The sequence below is a fragment of the Danio rerio genome, chromosome 17 (genome assembly GCF_049306965.1).
Source record: "Danio rerio strain Tuebingen ecotype United States chromosome 17, GRCz12tu, whole genome shotgun sequence".
Lineage (NCBI taxonomy): Eukaryota > Metazoa > Chordata > Actinopteri > Cypriniformes > Danionidae > Danio > Danio rerio.
Genome location: NC_133192.1, coordinates 19,007,333 through 19,027,300, shown reverse-complemented (window position 1 = coordinate 19,027,300; position 19,968 = coordinate 19,007,333). Strand labels below are relative to the sequence as shown.

Here is a 19,968-nt window from a genome sequence, read left to right as displayed (position 1 = left end):
CGGTGTCAACGGAGACGTCAGAGTTGAAAGGTTACAGAGCGACACCGGTTAGTGGATGACAGCGTGAGAGTCAATGAAGGTAAATCATTCAGCTGTTTTGCGATTCTGTAAAATACATTATATATTGCGTCATTAGCTTAGGCGTCATACAACAAACCGTGTGGGTTATTTAGTTATATTCTCTGTGTTACGCAATCGCTTGTGTAACAAAAACAACATCTGCGAACAGCTGACTGCAATGCACCGACTCATATTATAAATGAAACAGGTGTTATTGAGATCCGATACTTTTTGGTTAAACTGTTTTACTGTGGTGTTTAACTTATCGCATTGATTAACGTGTTAACACAACCGACATCTGATTTACACTTCAGTTGTGCAAACCAGTGCAATTAATGCCTTTCATAATCTGGATCTCACATCAAAGCCAAAGATGACACAACTTAAGTGCCACGCCCCCTAAAATGTTCCTAAATTATCACAAATAACTAGTTTGCTGTTAGCATGCACGTTGCTACCATATTAGCTGTTTGTTTGTACTCAGACTTTAATTTAAAATTAATTTCTCATTCTGCATTGCTGTATTCTACTCCATAGATAAACATTTACCTACAAACAACAGTTGTCTTACTATCTACCTAGCTGCTATCTTATCTACTATTGGTAAGCAGTAATTAGAAGTTTAGATCAATTCAGTTCAATTCATATTTTATTCCATAGTGCTTTTACAATGTTGATTGTATCAAAGCAGCTTAACATAAAAGTTGTAGTAAACTGAAACAGTGTCATCCAGTTTTCAGAGTTTAAGTTTAGTTTAGTTTAATTCAGTGTGGTTTAATTTTCACTGCTGAATGTCTAAACACTGAAGAGCAAATCCATCGGTGCGCAGCTTCACGAGTCCCAAACTATGCAAGCCAGTGGCGACAGAGGCGAGGAACAAACTTCACCAATTGACGGAAGTGAAGGAAAAAAACCTCAAAAGAAACCAGGCTCGGTTGGGCATGACCATTTCCCCTCTGGCCAAACTTGTTGTGCAGAACTGCAGTCTAGGTAATGACAGCTGGAGCACACTGGACGTCCATCATGGAGAAGCTGCAGGTGGGACAGGTTTCGTCTGTCACTGTGGTCTTACAGGGATCAGTCTCATGCTCTTCACTCCTCCAAGACCACTACAGCAGCTGCTCCGCTTACAGCTTGGTATCAGGAATAATAAAAACAGACTAACATGAGCGCAGATGCCGATCAAATTATAATGTCTTTTGGGAAGTGTTCCCAGTGGCCTTAAATAATACAGACTAACAATTCTTTAGAGGATTTGGATTTCTAAAGCATTTGGGTTTTTATGTTTATGCCAATGCAAAGAGATGTGCCTTTAATCTAGTTTTAAATTGACAGAGTTTGTCTGCTTCCCGAACTGTGCTAGGAAGGCTGTTCCAGAGTTTAGGTGCCAGATATGCGAAAGATCAGTCAGTCAGTCTTTATTCATTTCCCTTAGGCAATTTGGTTGCAGCATACAAGCATGTCACACATAATACACAAAAGCACATTACATAATACAAATTCTACCCTAAATTTAAAAACTATACAGTTTAGGGAATGAATGAAAGTTTAAACCAATTTGTTTTACTAATAGGTGTTCTGTATCAAATACCAGAAGGGAGAAGATAAAACTCGTGGTGCATAGGATGGGAATCATCTGACAGAATACTATGAGCTTTACTCTAAACTTGTCTATGGTATAAGTGAGCCATGGTCTTCTGTTTTCTCCCTGTTATTTTTCCTCCAAGGTTCACAATTTTCTCCAGACAACTCTTATTTTTCACACTTGGAGAATTGAACCAGCATAGCAAAGAAAAAGATAACAGTGACTGAATATATGAACTGTAAAACATGTACATGAGTGATTTGTCTATATTAAAAGATCTTAATTTCTGTAAACCGTATAGTCGTTGTTGCCCCTTCTTACAAAACTAACAGAAAAGGACAATTTATTATCTAAAACAGTTCCCAAATACCTATACTGATCAACACTCTCAACACCCACTCCATTAATACTAGTTTGCTTACCCTTAATCAGTCTCCTTTTACGATTAAAATCAATAGTCATCTCTTTAGTCTTAAGGATATTCACTTGTAAGAAAGCCTCCTGACACCAGCTGGAAAAATAATCAATTACAGGACCATGCGTGGAGTCTTTCTCACTTAACAAACTAACAATTACAGAATTATCCACAAATTTTAAAATCTACATATTACTAAAAATACTTCTACAACTATTTGTGTACAAAATAAACAATATAAGAGAAAGGACACAACCTTGATGTGACCTTGTAGATAAAACCGACCACCTAGGTGGAAGATCTACCACCTACAGTTGATTTTGATATTCTGGGGATAATAAAATGTCCGGAATTAATTGAGCGTATAGTGGACAAGAGAGACCATAATACACCAGGAGCTCCCTCAAACATTCATTCATTCAGTCATTTTCTTTTGAGCTTAGTCCCTTTATTTATCTGGGGTCGCCACAGCAGAATGAACTTATCTAGCATATGTTTTACAAAGCGGATGCCTTTCCAGCTGCAACCCATCTCTGGATACTCCCTTAAACAATTACAAGTTTAATAAGCTATAAACCTCGGCGAATATGCATGAATATGAATATGCATTTTATAATTTAAAATTGTGTTAATAATTTGTCTTTTATTTGTGGAATTATATTAGCATACATGTATTATTCGAAAACAAATGCACTTATTGGTGTCTTATTGTTTACTACTTGAGTATATAGAACACACACGTGTGAGAAATTATTAGAAATTAAAAAGTTAATAAACTTAGTTACTAAAGTTGATTTGAGGTGTTTGAGGGACGGCTGATATAAATGTTGATTTGTTGTTTTTATTTCTGCAGATCCTCACATGGCTGTTCGGCTGCTGAAGGTCTCATCTGTTGCCACTGCAGTGTTTGCATCATCAGGATTTTACCTGTACAGCAAAAATGTGGACTACAATGATCTCAGCATTGTCAGATTTGGCAGAGCAGCCGCGACTGTAAGTGTGATTATTCTTTCATATTTTTATTATTTTTTTCTCCACAAGTCACAGGAATCCAAAGAATGTGTCTGTGAAGCTTCAACTTAAAATACACCACTGGCCATTTATTATGCCATTCTGTTAATGCTTCTTTTTTAAATGGAAGAATAAATGTACAGTTTTTGTCTTTTTTTTTTTATTCAAATAAGCTTCCTACCTCCTTTTCCAGAAGAGGGTGGTGCCTTTACAACTTTTTAAATCAAAGTCAAAACTCATATAGGCGTATAATGTTGGTTATATGTGTGAATGTAAACAGTTGAGACAAAAAAATCATACCTGTATTAGTGCTTACTGAGATTAAGCATATAGTTGCTGTTCCCTAATTCGCATACTATCCATCCATGCTCATAACTAAGCAACATAACTATCTGCTAAGAAGAAGTAGCATGTCTCAAAGCTTGCACACTCTTCTGTTACACACTCAAAAGTAACTATTTTTAATAGTGAGTAAATGTTCATTTTGGGGTAAACTATCCCTTTAAGTCACATAAGTGAATTATTTCTACAAATAAGGCTAATGTACAGTTCTGTCCAGTGCACATGACAGAAGGAGATTTTTTATTCACACTTTTCATCTCTGTCTCTGAAATGAATGTTTTCAGACGGCTGTCATCAGTTATGACTACCTCACCACTCTCAGGGATGTACAGTATGGGACAGAGGAGTACTGGGCTGTCAAATCAAAGGTAAGACCTATTGTCTTGGTGGTGATGGGTTATATCCACGAGGAATATCTGCTGTGTGGCGATTTGCCTTGTTTTGATGATAAATCGAGCGTAGGCTGATAAGAATATTTCCAAACGTGTATGTGGAGATTTTCTTGATTGTCCTTCCATTTTGTGGAAGGAATGTGATGTTGCAGTCAAATAATTTTGCTTTGGATGATTGACTATTTTAGGTTGTGCTTTTCTCTTGAAAGTGTTCTATATATTGTTGAACTGAAGAATTAATAGATTCAAAGAAGTCTGAAGAATCATAACTTTTAGTGTTTCTGGAACCACTATGCTGCAAAGATATACAGTAGTCAATGTGTAAAGTGGATCAAAAACGTTTTCCAAAAGTGTCCCAAGACACGAATGGGTGTTTCATCAACAAAACTTTCATAAAAGATTTGGATCCACTTCAAATGTTGATGAAATCCACTGTAAAAAGCACTTAAGCACTTAAGGATTCGTTGACTTAAAGTTATTGAAATCCATTGGAACCTGGAACTGTTAAGTTGACTTAACCTATTTTTTATAAGTATGCACATAGTTAATTTACCTAATATTTATTTACTGATTTTGCTTTATTAGGTTCATCTTAGGTCAGACAGAAAACCACACTATAAATAAAATATAAATAATATTTATACATTGATAGATATATAAAACACACTGATACAAACCACCAAACAAGAGATTATCAGAAAAACATAATTATACACTAAATAAGTATATAAAAAATAAGTTCAAATATCACATATATGAACAAACATATACATATATAATATAACATAAAAACTATAATATAAATAAAAATAGAATTTTAGGAAATAAATGAATGTAGACTTTTGAGGAAATAAATGAATTTAATCAATTTTGAAATGAGGCTGTAACATAAAAAATGTGGAAAAATGAAGCGCTATGAATACTTTCCAGATGCACTGTAAAAAAATCAAATAACCATTGCCGATAAGATAAGTTGTACTTAACATTTTGAAGCCAACGGGTTTGCTCACATTTTTAAAGTAAAGACTTAAAGTAAAGAGTTAACTCTTTATTGTTTTTTTTTAGTTAACTAATTACTTTTTACAGTGTATTTCAAGAATATTTATTTAAAAATTCTGCTCATAGTGATTTTTAGTTTTTTAGATTTCAGTAAATCATTGCATGTACACTATTTCTGCTCCTTTCTTTGGGTGTTCACAAACATTATGTACAATACAAATGCAACATAATAAGCAAGTATATAATATTTTATAAAATGTCAACCACGCCAACACATTGCTCAAACTAAATGACAGCGTAAAAGTCAATAATCAACATGAAGTCTTGTTATTGGTGTAGTGGTCAAGTTTTTTAAAACGCATGAGATTAAAAACACCCTAAACAATCTGGCTCTGTGTTTGTAAGATCATAACTGCAAATGCCAGGCAATAATTCTTGTGCCATTTCCACCCCTGTGTATAAAGGCCATTTGAACAGCTCCGGCAGGTACAGTTAAACAGCTGGTGCAGGGAAAGGTTGCAGTCTCTCACCTGTGTGTGTGAGTCTGAGCATTGATGGCAGTCGCTGGAGGGAAGCGCTGAACCCTGAAGAGCAGGGTCCGAGCCAGATTCACTCTCTCCCTAGCCCGGCTGCGCAGGATAGGGTGCCGTTCTCCTTCCCCCTCGGGGCCCGCAGTCAAGCCTGGCTACACACACTGATTAGAATTAATGCAGACCCCTGATTTAATATAGAGGAGAGATTTGGCTTCTAATTATTCTCTCACTAGACGATTCAGTTCAATGGTTGTAGGTTGTTTCGGATTGTTCTCGCTTAGGTTTTTCTCAGTTACTGTTTTTCTGCCTTGTGGACAGCTGTACAAATGAAGTCTTTTAAATGGTGTACACCTACAAATCTTTCATTTGTGGGTGTTTAATCTACTACTGTGGTCGTTTTTGGACACGATGCTGACAATAACATGTTGTTATGCATGTTTACCGTGGAGCATTTACAGTTAAAAAACGGTTGCATCTTTGAAGTTCCATACACGTAGTAAAAATGTTTGTCATTTAGTAACAAAGTATTTATTAAAACTTGAATAATCACTTCTTTTAAATATACATTGTAATTTACATAATAACATAATAACAATATACCTGTTTTTTTTTTTTTTTTAAATTATGAATCGGATAATTGAAATGAACAATTTGACTTTAATTTAGGGTACTTTCTCAATTGCCTGGACCACACCCAAGTTTGATTGTCCCCCCTTGCCACCTTCTCAACTAGTTTGTTTTCTCACTGCCTTTTCTCCTTCTGAACCCCGGTACACTTGTGTCATTGAGCTGCCTTTGTGTAAACAACTTTTGCTAGGTGATCGACATGAAAGCAAAGCGCCAAAATGGAAAGACGTACGCACATCGCGGTCGTTTTGCTTTTACTAAATCTTTTGGTTTTGGACATACAGAAAGTATGACTCACATCCATCTGTCTCAATTTTTTATATACCTTCAAAATATAACGCGATGTCTGCAGAAGCTGTTTTTGTAGGAGACAAGCGGACATTATCACTGTGATTGCCCTGGCTCTGTCCCGCTTGTCACCAAGGTACAGTACGTGATACACAGACACACACAAAAATGAACGTTATGAAAATGATAGTTTGTTGTACAGTTGCCGGTTTACTTTCGCGTATTTGGTACAATTGCACTTATATCAGAAGTAAACCATACCAGAGATTGCGTGAACCGTAACCCAGACCGCCTCTTTCAGGCAAACTCGTGTACAGTTTGTGCGCACCCGAGTTCAGAAGACACATTCACACTAGCTTAGCGTACAGTACTCTGATGTCAAACGAACCTGTGTGCAGACCAAAAGTATTAGTGTGAAAGCACCCTTAAAGGCACAATATTTAATTTTTGCCATAAAAGGGTGTAAACTCACAACAAACAATACAGTTTTTTGATGGTGCTTTGACTAAGGCCCAATTCTACTCCTTAACCCTTCCCCTTACCCCTTATTAGGGGTGTCGCAATTCTCTTTAGCTTAAAGGCATAGGGCTAAGGGGAAGGGCTAGATAGATACCCCTTCAAACTGAGATTTTCAGGACCTCACTCAAAACTAAGGGGTAAGAAAATATCCCAAAATACACCATTTACAATGACAGCATGGCTACACGCAGGTCAGAAGATGCACAAATTATTATTTTTTTTGTCATTATTACAAATCTTTACATCAAACAAGCACATGTTTTACTACATTCATAACTGTGTTTGTGTTTTACAGTCATGCTTTAAAAAAAAAAACGCTAAAATAAAACCCATTAAATTTCGCTATCTATAATCCTTAATAATAACTCCTGTATAGCAGTCCCACAACATTCTGTCACTCGATGACACTCGAATCCCCTGTCAGAAAAGTCTAGCAGAACACTAGGGAATGAGCTTTTTACAGTGTCTGCTATATTGTTAATGTTGTTTTTTGTGTGTTTAAATGAAAATGGCCATGGTGTAAATGCACAGTACAGTTACAATCTTATTGCCGCATTATATTGTTATGATAACATAATATGCTTTCAGTGATTTCCTGAATATAAATACCAAAAAGTAACACAACTGGAATAACTACAGCAGTTGCTATAATCGATCGCATATGAAGCAAGAGATTGTGATGACATATGATGATGTGTGCTGGTGTTGTAGTGCTGACCCATTTTTTAGGGGTATAATTTTGATCCCATTACTCATACACACTCTGTTTCAAGAGCCAAGGGGAAGAGGTAGGGGTACAAAAATTGAATTGAGATTAGGCCCAAGTGTGGAATTAAGGGAGTTGTTATGTACATTGCATTCTATAGGACAGAAGAATTCAGCAGAAATTATGTTCATGCATGAGCTGAGATATTCAAATCATGCTAATGATTACATTTTTGCCACTGTTATTTTGTTTAAATATGTCATCAAAATGCATAGTAACGCATTTATTTTGATGGTCTATCAGGAGACAGTCTTAGCAACTTTGCATAAATTTGTCATCTTCTTTTAATCCTATCTTAACATGTGCAGATGGTGCAGTTTTTGTTTGTTGTAAAAATATTTAATTTTTTTTTTGCTCTATTTGTATTTGCTTTAATAGAAGATAAAAATGCCCTTTATTGCACTATTGCTTATCTTTGCAAAAGTTTTTACTAAAATTAAGATTTTTTTTAATGAATTTTTACTATAGATATGTTTTAAGTTGACTAAAATACAAACTAAAATAGAAAAAAAAGTGACGCTAAACAGAAAACCTCCTCTACATATTAAGTGACTACTTGTGTGCTATTGAGGTGGGGAACGGGTAAGGTTAAGGTTTGGTTGAATGAATAGTTTTTAAGGTAGGTTAAGGTAATGGGTCAACAGTGTAATTGTAAATTAATTTTATATGTAATTACATACAGATTACTTTTAAAATATAAGTACAATGTGACAACATGTAAACAATTATTGCATTGTACCAAATGATTCATTTAAATGGAAGCACATAGTACTTTAGGCCACTTAATATAAAGTGGGCCAGAGAACTGGAAATAATAGCGTATGGGGAATTGGAATTTGAATAATATCTAGTCAAAAAATCTGTTTTAAATTGCATGATGACCTCAATAATAAATTTTGAATCAAATCTTGAGAAACCAAGTGCAATGACTGGGATGATAAATCCCAATTATATATTTCAATGTTTGACATTGTGAATGTTTCAGGTCATTATATCGTGAGCTTCTCAACATTCAGTGGATCAAAGTATACTTAATCTTGTTACAGGAAACTAGACAGTTTAATATATGCACCACATTTCCGCATCTTCATAATTCAGCTCAAAAACACAATGAGGGATAGTTTTAGGGACACTGGATGTTATGCAGGAGGACGATCTTGTCTCATTGCTCCATGAGAGCTGTGCAGGGGATCATGGGGGATCTCCCAGGTGTTGTGGTTCTGTAATGGCCTCAGCGTGTGGCTCATGTAATGAGGGGCGTTCCACACAGTTAACCATGCTTCGGATCTCTGCAGACCCCACCACCTGCTCTCGGAGCCTACCAACAGCTTTCCATCTCTGCTCTTAAATCACTACTCGCTTTTCTGTGATGTCACTAGTATTGAGATTCGTGGTAGTTTTACTTTTTTGTTATAACCTACCATGTCAGCATGAATGTGGCATACGTGTTAATTATAAAAAATTTTGTTTTGCTAAAATCATTGTTTTTTAACAGTTTTTTTTAAGGGAATTGCTACTTATGTTCTATTTTAAATATTTGTAGTTTTTTAAACAGTCTATTCATGGAAAAATCCGGACAAAAATGCACCAAAATATTGATCCGCATCTGCTTTCACTATAGATGACGTTAATAATAAAATAAAATAAATTATAAAAAAGAAATTATAAAAATAATAATAATGTCTTTTGTGCACCATATCAATATATTCAAAATAGTTCTGAAGCATAACGTGACACTGTGTTATGAATCAATTACTTTTTTAATATAAATCCATGGGATAAATTAAGAGACCACTTAAAATTCACAGTTTATCTGAATTTAGATTTATTTTCTATGGGTTTGAATAAAATGTTAATATGTAATTTATTCTTTAAAAGTCTGATAAAAAGTCTTAAACATTTGTAATTAATTTATTGTCATTTGAGCATTTATTTTTTTATTTTTGTTGTTTTCATGAAGTTGTATATTAAAATTAGAAATGATAATTGTTGTGAAATATTTCACAATATAACATTTTATGTGTCAGATCCGTGCAGTCTTTTAAGAGACCTCTTGCAAAAACAACATACAAAAATATCTTATATACAGCAATATTTGAAGCCTATTTTTATGGACATAAATAATGTTGTATTGAGGAAGTGACTCTGTTTGAATGGATTGACAAAAGTAGATTTTATTGATCACCTGGTTGATGGAAGAATATGATTAAAAAATAGGACCTGGTGACCTCAGCTGGTCCGAACAGTCACTGCAGTGGTTGAGGAGGTTGTGATATTTCGATCCAGTTTGATTTCATGTTGTCGTGTTGAACAGCTCATTAAACAGAATAGATTTTTGAATTGATTAGTCCAACAGATCAGTGAAGTATTCAAGCATTATGGATCGTATAATGTTTGTATTTGAGCTGATTATGTGATTATGTTGTTGAGAATAATTAATTAAATAAATTACTTTAAAGAAAGAATAGCTACAGCACTGAATGGACAAACTTTTCAGTTTGATTTATTTTCATATAATTGAAAAAAAAATCATTCATTCATTCATTTATTCATTTTTTCTTTGGGTGGTCCTTTTATTCATCAAGTGTTGCCACAGTAAAATAAACAAGGAACTTTTTCAGCGGATACTCTTCCAGCTGCAACCCAGCACTGGTAAAAACACCCATACACACTCATACACTCATACACTACGGCCAATTTAGTTTTTAGCCTGTACCACATGTCTTTGAACTGTGAGGGAAAACCGGAGCACCCAGAGAAAACCTAGATGAACACAGGGAGAACATGCAAACTGAAAATGCCAACTGACCCAGCTAGGACTCGAACCAGTGACCTTCTTGCTGTGAGGTAACAGTGCTAAACACTGAGCCACTGTGGCCCCAAAACCTATATATCTACACTCAAAACAATACTTTGACTGCTTGTTAAAACTTCTTATTTAAAATGAGTTAAAAATCCAATTCTTAATATGATTTGAAACAACTTGGTAGTTTTATGTTAAATCTACTTACATTTGTAAAAATAAACAAGCTAACTTAATCAATTTGTGTTAGGACAACATAAAGAACCCAGCATTTTGTACAGTGCAAAGCAATCACACAGTAAAAATGCTGGGTTCCACACAATTCCTTCATATTGTCCTAGTGTAAATCAATTAAAGGGCACCTATTTTATCCCTTTTTCATGATTTAAGACAAGTCTTTTATGTCTCCAGAATGTGTCTGCAAAGATTCAGCTCAAAACACCTATCAGATTATTTATTATACCCTTCAGAACATTGGATTTTCTACTCTGAACAACCATGTAGCTATTTTTGTGGCTTGTGACTTTAATGCTAGTTCTCCCCACCCACCGATCCCACTTGCCTGTCAGTGTGCCTCTGCTCAGTCTCCGCCTCAGCTGTGACAGACATAAAGGAAGCAGATGTCACGTAATGTTTGTGAGAAATACTAGTTAGAACTTTCCCAATGATTATTTGATGTATTTGTTGTGGAGTTAATTCAAGCTTTTCTGCAACGATGAGTCGCACCCAATGTCATTACAAAGTTCACTCATACACACAGAAACATACACGCAGATAACACGCATACACTCACAAAGCACACATCTTTGCATTGTTTTTGAACGCAAATGTGACCGTATACACATTATTATTCACTGCTGTATGGATATCTGGTATGTTAATGTACAAAATAAACCTGATTTGACGTCTTCAAACTGGAATTGAAGCATCTTCTTTTAGAATTGGACTGACATGTGACTGTGGTGATAAAGACGGTAAGATCGCTGTAATTCAATACAAACACACACTGTTTTATAAATGTTTTAAACATTTAAAACTCATTCATTTGATGATGATTGTTGATCACAGAGATCTGAACAGATGTTTTAGTCCCATTTGCTTTGCGCACAACCTGTCTTGTTGATATGATTGTACACAATACTATGGAGACATGGTAATACGCAGCTGTCAATCAACTCGGTGGGCGGGAAAATTGCACTCCTACATCAAATTGCGGTGGGCCTCAAATTGGGAGGGATTTGGATTCTATTTTGATGTCAGGAAATGTAAAAAAAGAGGCTTATTGTGTTTCTATCACCCCAATATGACTGTGTACACACTATACCTACACACACTTCTGTCCAAGCAGCATACAAAAAACGATTTTTATCATAGGTGCCCTTTAAATTAACTTATTAATATATATATATATATATATATATATATATATATATATATATATATATATATATATATATATATATATATATATATATATTACAATTTTACGTTTATTGAACATAAATTTAAGCTGTCCTACTAAAAAACTCAAGAATTTTGTTTCATCTTATTTTAAATAAGCTGTAACAACAAGCAGCCAAAATATTTTTTGAGTGCATTTGTTCAACATACAATTATTTTTTGTTCACTGATCATCGCATCTTATTAATTGTTGTTATTTTTAGCAATATACCATGTTTCTTTGTCTTCTGCACTAAATATTCTTGTTCTTGAAGCACATATTGTCTTCACATGGAGTCTAAGACCTAGATCTGACAATCTTCTGCTTCTTCTTCAGTCGTATAATCTCTGCGGTTGGATATTGTGTGAAAGATTTGCATCCATTTTCCTCTGTTTCTCCCACTGCGCTGGAACATAATTAGCAGTCATAGGTGGCAAAATGGACTACTTAGAAAGTATTCCTGGGGAGTGAGAAATCACTGGGTCCACAGTTGCTGTTTCTCTTAAATAGATGCTTTTGGCCCTTTTAACCCACAGCTGATGTGTCCTGATAATGCATTCTATGAAAAGTAAGGAAAAGCACCCCCCCCCAATGTCAGTGTGACTCCAGTGAAAGTAGCCCAGCAGTGAGAGTGAGATGGGAGAGATTATGTCTGTTATCTGCTTCTGGAAAGACCACCGGTGAACATTGCTGACACCCAAACTCCAGGCTGCTGTGTTGTGCCTGATTAGACACACTTTAAACATTGTTCTCTCCCCAGTTGCTGATGCTATTTTTGTTTTCTGTCATGTATTTTGGAAGTAAAGAAGTCATTAGACTGCTGGGTACTTCAAATGGTTAATTAAAACTTAATTTAAAACAAATTAAAATGGCATTTGTTAATTTGCTTCAGTTGACTGATGTTTTTAATGATGGGCGTAATTTACATGTATATCAGTCAATAAATTTTATGTATTAATCCCTGTTGACAAGATTGCAGAGGGAATACATTTTCATCATTTTGTAGATTACACTGCTTGTTGTCTTCATTTATAAATTAAATACATGCTTTAATAAATATTACATTTAACGTTTATTATATTCTTAGTATTATTATTATTAAAAATGTATAATTTTGAAATATTTACCCCTCAAACTGTTCATGTTATTATCTTTAAAACAGTCCCAGAGAATGGTATATGTAAATGTAAATATTATTATTTAAATATATTATTATAATCTTTATAGAAATTATATATTATTAATATTATTATAAATATATAATTTATATTATTTTTATATTTATGTTTGGAAAATCTTGATTTCTAGCATATAAAAAATAGTATTCATTTTTAAAAAAATGATGTAAAAAAATTGAGATAAAATAGTGAGTAGGGCTGCATATATATCAGTTCAGCATCGATATTGCAATGTGTGCATTTTCAATAGTCACATCACAGCATCTGCAATGTGGAGTTGGGATTATTGTTGATCAACAATAAAGAATGTACAGTGTTTACATTTTACATTACATTTGATTATTCAATAATAGGGGCAGGACAAAATAGGGATATGCATGGGGTGGTGCTTTTCGTAATGGCAGAGCGAACATATATCAATGTTGCAATTTTAAGACATGTTTGTGCTGCTATTAAAAGAAATACATATAACTTTTTGATGCATTTTTTACTCTTCATTTACAAATATCATGACATATTGTTAATGGTTTTCTTGTTATATATTGCTGATATCGTGATCTATCATTATCAGGGGCAAAATATCATGATAGTATTGTGTCGTATTGTGTTGCTGTACCTGAATACCTGACTAATTATTACACTTTTATCTTTGCTCTATCTTATTTATTTATTTATTCTTGCAATTTCTTTGATTCACTCGTCTACAAGATTATTCCAGTGGATCTAAGTTAATGATTTCATTGCAAATAGAGCTATTCAAGTCATCTGCCGAAATTTTATTCAAATGGCTATGTAAACCGCAGCAAAATAAAATAGGAGTTAAACTTGCTTCTAAAAATCCTGAATCCCCATCCAGTTATCATAAGCCTTTGTAAGACCTATGATAATTCACCTAAAAACATCCAGCTTCTAAGACTTCTAGGATCCTGAAATGTCATTGTTTAAATTAGAATTATTTGAATGATCTTTTCAATCAAAAAATAAAATTTTCAGATCGGCAAAAGACCTTTGGTCAAAAGGAAAACAGAGATTCTCTGACTTTCAACTACAGCATACCATCAGCAGTGGTTACAGCTAACCCACAAAAATGAATGTGAATCTGGAAACTAGAGTCAACCCCCTCCCACCCTAGTCTCTCAAAAACTATCATGTAGAAACTGCAGGATATCGCAGCGAGACAAGCTGCTCACCGGCCTGCTTTGATTATGGCACATGGACGCCCGCAGTTTTAGACGACAACACCGGTGGCACGCAGAGCTGTAGTGATGCTGAATAATGCATGCACTCAAAGTTGGAGGGCAGGTGTACCAGGCGCTGGCGCTGTCAGACGGGCATCCGAGCACAAACGGATGTAATCTGTTTTCCCTGCCACTGAGAGGCTTGCTGTAAAACTCACTTTTTCTACCCACTGCTCTGAAAATAGTCTGGCTGGATGATCTCTTACCCTATGTGGGGTCTGCGTTGAGGAGACGATATGTGTCAAATGGGGGTTGATCGAATACTTTATGAACAGTCTGAGGAGGTAATGTGAATCGTTCCCTTGAATATCAGTGTAAATTAGTAGTTCTTATCCATTTTGGGATAAAACCAGTGCTAAAAGTAGGCCCACACGGAGTCTGCGCGCACAGAATTCTGCAGATTTTCCGCAGAATTCCGCAGATTTCCCCAGATTTTTAGCCCATCATTCTTTCTGTTTATTTACTTGAGTAAATCTAAGTTTATTCAGTTTTTAAATTAATTACAGTAATATTATTGACTAATATGAAAATGTTCATCCGATTTATGTACAATGCAGTTTGTAAAGTGATATTTTCTGTCTTTTAGTATATATATTATATGAGATACTTACTATGTTTACCAAATTAAGTAAATCTAATTGGATTCACATTTTAAACATTAAATAAAAGTTTAAAAGATATTATTTTTTATTTCACATATGAATGTTTTAGTTATGATTGATATTAGTTATGATGATTTTTACCTAAATTCTTTGCAGAAATAGCAAAAAATGGCCGCAGATTCCGTCTGGCTCTTGCTAAAAGCTATAAAGCTACACAGTAAAACCCAAAAAGTTAAGGTAACTGAAATCATTTAAGGGAAACCGATTGCAACAAACCATTTAAGTTTAAAAACTAATCCTAATGAGTACTGCGAACTTAATGTATTTGTATAAACAAAGCAATTTAAGCACAGAAAAACCCAATAAATGAAGAGAACTTGAACCAACTGAGTACTGTAAAACCAAATAAGTTAAGGCAACTCAAACCATCAGAGGAAACTGATTGCTACAAACCATTTGAGATAAAAAATGTATCTTTATGAGTTCTGTGAACTTCTTTTAAGTTGAAGTTGTGAGGTATTTCATTTCCTCATTACCTTCAACACTGAGCTCAAAACTCTTTTTTATTGAGCATAATTAACTTTCAGTAAATTGAGTTAACAACACTAATTTCACTTGTAAAGTGTACTGTTTTACCGTGTAGTGTAAATCTAGTATAATAGAGCTCTGCAGTGGACTCGCGCACATCTGTTAGTATAGCTGTGTTCGCACCATGTCATATATTTCCCCTAATTTCAGGATGACGACACATAACATGCAACTCAAAACTGCTCAGGGTCCTGTTGAGCAAGTTGTAGTTTTCAGAAAATAAAAGCTTAATTTAGAGAGTGTTAGACATCTGATTCAGGGAATTATGAGAACAATATAATTATAGTAAATTGGTTAAACTGTTGACACAAAGCAGTGTGTTAATACACCCTGTTTACACCTCGTATTAAGATGTGTTTTGGTCAATCAGATAACAAGTAGACATTCATGTGCATTTTACATCAAAATTCTGAGTAAATGTTAAAATGACTTTTATTTTTAATGAGATCCTAATACAACATTTATACATTTATATCTTTACACAATCTCTACATTAATGAACACACTTTTAGAACTTATTAGATGCGATTTTTGTCCCACATTGTTTAGGTGATACATATTTTAACAAGGTACTGTAGTATAGTTGTTTATTTTAATTTTTTTGTCAAGCCACTGAATTGCAACAGAATGACAGAGACAGGAAAAAAACAGATAGGAAATATATTATAAAACAGAAGTAAGTAGTTAATGCAAATATATAAATTGACAAGTGTATGTACATGTATATTACTATATACAACGTTAGATGTGCAGCTGTAATGTGCAAATTGGCTTGTAAAGTATGTTGTTAAATAAGTGTATATGTGTATAAATAGTGTATAGCAAGTAGTGTTGTTTGTGTCATAATTACTAGCATCAAGTGTTCATGAGATGAATTGCCTGAGGGAAGAAACTGTTTCTGTTTCTGGTGCACTGTGTCCTGTAGCGTCGACCAGAAGGTAAAAGTTCAAAGAGGCAGTGTGCTGGGTGTGAAGGGTCCAGAGTGATTTTGGCAGCCCTTCTGCTCACTCTTGATAAGTTGTTCTTGGAGAGCAGGGAGGGTTGTACCAGTGATTTACTTAGCAGTTCGAACTATTGGACGTAGTCTTCGAAGGTCAGATTTGGTAGCTGAGCTAAACCAGACAGTTATTGATGTTAAGATGACTGATTCAATGATGGAGGTGTAGAACTGTTTCACTTCCTTTGGAGGGTTGAACTTCCTCAGCTGATGAAGAAAGTACCGCCTTTGTTGAGCTTTTTGACATTCGAGCGATCCACTGTCCTTAAAAAGCTTGGGTGTCCCTGTGTCTGTGGTTACATGCATTAAACAGTGATGAGTTGCATGAACCGATGACCTTCACGGCCAATCACAGTCATTTCTGTTGAGCACTTGAGCACAATAGCAAATCAGTGCTGTTTAGGAACTGAAATGGACGTTTTTGAAATTTCAGAATTGATTGGTAACGAATTCCAGTATCATGACAACCCTAGTTTGAATTCATTTTACTACTTGTGTCTGTCCACACCACAAAAGCCATCTGTTCAAACCAGACCACCTCTTGAAATGGTTGAAAGTGGACATCATCTAAATATTTTAGACCCGTTTTAAGTTATCATCAGCCACTTGTAATTGGACTGATGAAAGCGTATAGTAATAACAGGTGTAAACATAAAACAAATGATTAAAAAACATGAAATGCCAGTTGATAATGTACTGTATATAAAGAATTAGAAGGGCATTACAAATGGCCACGCCACACTTACAAATGGCCATGCCCACTCTTACATAAAAAATAGGATGAATATCATTGCCAAATTAGATGTTGTTTATTGGCTTATTTGGCAAAAGGCAGATTACTGTTCTTCAACCTGCTGGAAAGGTATTAGAGGCTGTTTTCACAGTCGACTGAGCAATTTTCACTTATTTAAGGCTGACTTAGCATCATCCTCTATTCCTCAGGGAGTTTGCCTGAGCTGATATGGAGTCACTGTGTGTGTTGGTAGGTTAATATGTGTGTGCGCTTCTTTGCGTTTTTGACTGTTTGTTTATCTGTGTATAAGTGTGATAGTTTGCAGAGGTCTCCAAGTCCTTGACCAGCCCTCGCGGAGCATTTGCACAGCAGATTAGACTTCAGCGAGGGCTTATTCCACACGACTTCCCCCAGAGAAGCCGGAACGTCCTCCTCATGACCCTCCTGCTGAAGCGTAGCAGTACCGGGGTCTGAGAGGCTGATTACAGGGTTACAGCAGCCATAGCTCACAGAGGCAGAAAGGACATCGGTGGAGATTTTTCTCTCATTGTCATCGTGTTATCTCTGCTAAAGAGTACATTGATAAGTTTGCTGCTGCAGTTAGTTGTCAAAACCTGATCTCCAGCAGGCCCCGGGGGTCCAGCTTCTCACGAAAGAATAAAATCAGATTGATTAAAGTGCTGTATGTAAGTTTTTGACTTTTCTAAAGCATACAAATGCCATGACATGCTTGCAGATATTTAAAAAACATGCTAAGTGAATATTCTTGTTTATCTGAAAAACAGTGCTGAAGTCAGATATTCTGCTTTGAAAATGTCTGTTACGTGCCGCAACAATGTCTTTGGGCAGGTTAAAAGAACCAAAACAATGGCAGTTTAGCCATTTATATTTCAGCACCCTTGTTGGAAAACCGTGTATTTCATTTATTCATTCATTCAGAAATGATCTCAAAGCATGTATCTGTTATCGAAATGTGATCTCCGGTGGACAGTAGCAGACTCCGAAATGAGACGCAGATTCAGAGTTCCACATGAGGTTATTAATGAGCAAATAATATAAATATTACTAACGTAAACATTAGGTGAGCAGGTTACATTATAACTGTGTGTCATAACAACATGCTACGTGACTTGAAGTGTTTGGCTGCTTGCATCAGATAAAACATTGTGGCAATTAGGATCTAAATCCATACCACCTGGGGGAAAATTATTAAAGGTTAAATAAGGGCAGGACAGATACAAAGGTAGGAAAAAAAGAGTGGAAAGGGAAGTGGGAAGAACGGTACGGGGAAGAGCACCGCAAACAGAGTGGTCGAATGAGTTGGCTCTGGTTGAAAGCAACAAGTTGTAAACGCCAAAAAGCGAGTGTCTGCACAAGTGTGCCGGCGGTGACTGCATCCAGTGAAGAGTAACTGCTGTTAAGAGCGCTTGGAGAGACTTTTGGCTGAAATGGTGGGTTTAGCCGTTGCCCGAGATCATTTGCGGTTTCCACAACAAAGGGAGTTAAGTCACGTCGCTGTACATAGTCACGTACCCTAGGTGATTTCCCTCTAGTTCACCAGCCTCAGGTACTTTACATATTCACAACACATAAGGAAAACAAAATGCTAACATACCAGCATTGTTGACGGGTTGACTGCCAAAGCGATGTGTTTTCAGCTCTTGACCTTATCCATACTCGTTGAATGAATTGTTAGTGGACATATACTTTCAGTGCATAGTGACCGCTGGACACACGCATACATTGCACTAACTGTTTAACACTCAGATCCCAGCAGTGCCTGCAGTGTGGTTGTTAATTGAGAGAAAACGGAACTCTGATGCGACTGAACTGTGTTTTCTTGAATTAATTCTTTACATGTTGTTTACCGTTGCATGGCCTGAGAGCCATTAATTGTGAGGGGTGTAACTTTTTTAGAGTTTGTTTTTGTATACTGATGAAATGCTCCCTGGTTGTCCTTGTAGTAGATACTGATCATTATTATTTCAGTGGATACATTTTTCTTTGGGTGTGGTATAAATTGATCATGATATTTTTATAAAACAGTTTATTTTCAATTTTGGTTGTGAGCGAGATGTTGGTGATGATATTTCAGTGCTGGAAAATATAAATATTTCAATACATACTCATTTGTTGAATTTGTGTATATTTTTTGTGTATTTTGTTTGTTATGTTTAGTATTGTAGTTGGTGGCTTATAGCTACCTGGGCTAAAGTTAAATTTGTAATATTGACAGATTTATTTTGTCTGGCACCTGAACAAAAAGTAAAATATTACTTACTTGGGACTTAAGGTTGGGCCACCGTTACAACATGACAGAAATTTAATTACAGCCATTCAGAAGCGCAGACTATGCACTCACTCACGAAATGGTAAGGTTTATAATCTAATAATACATATTAAACCTCTTTAACATTATTATATGTACATGCTGAATTACTGATATGTGTTGGTTTGCATCATTTCACAGTTCTAAAGTTCAATTTCTAATGGTTTATTTTATTTTTTAAGATCTGAGGTGAACTGTCTGCTGCTGCTTTTAGTAGTATGGCAATAAATTTTATGTAAAATGTCATTCAAACTTGCAAACTAGCCATTTCTAGTAATAATCAATTTGAGGTGTTGTTAGGACAAAAACTCCTCTTAATATGGAAAATATTCCTTCTATCACGTGCCGTTGCTTTTATTTAGAACACATCAGCCTATAGGCTTGAGACTCACTCCTAGGCCCCGTTTCAGAAATGAGGTTAAGTAAAAACGAGAGTATGTTAACCCTGAAATAAGAGAAACTCTGGGTTTTCCGTTTCAAAATGGCAGGGTTGACAAACTCGAGAAAGCAGGGTCAGTCAGG

The 19,968-nt window shown here is 35.4% G+C and overlaps 1 protein-coding gene across 8 annotated transcripts in view; it reads left to right on the top strand.

Annotated features, from left to right (window-relative positions):
- The first annotated feature begins 53 nt into the window (after positions 1-53).
- adck1 (aarF domain containing kinase 1) overlaps positions 54-19,968 on the top strand; it is a 267,173-nt gene continuing 247,258 nt past the window's right edge. For 7 of the 8 annotated variants that reach the window (XR_012392615.1, XM_073926849.1, XM_073926851.1 and 4 more), the window contains exons 1-3: positions 54-79; positions 2,914-3,053; positions 3,698-3,781. Coding sequence is in view for 7 of the 8 variants with exons in the window: in XM_073926849.1 (XP_073782950.1) it covers positions 2,922-3,053; positions 3,698-3,781 (216 nt within the window). In the remaining variant the exon portion in view is untranslated. 8 annotated transcript variants of the gene reach the window in all.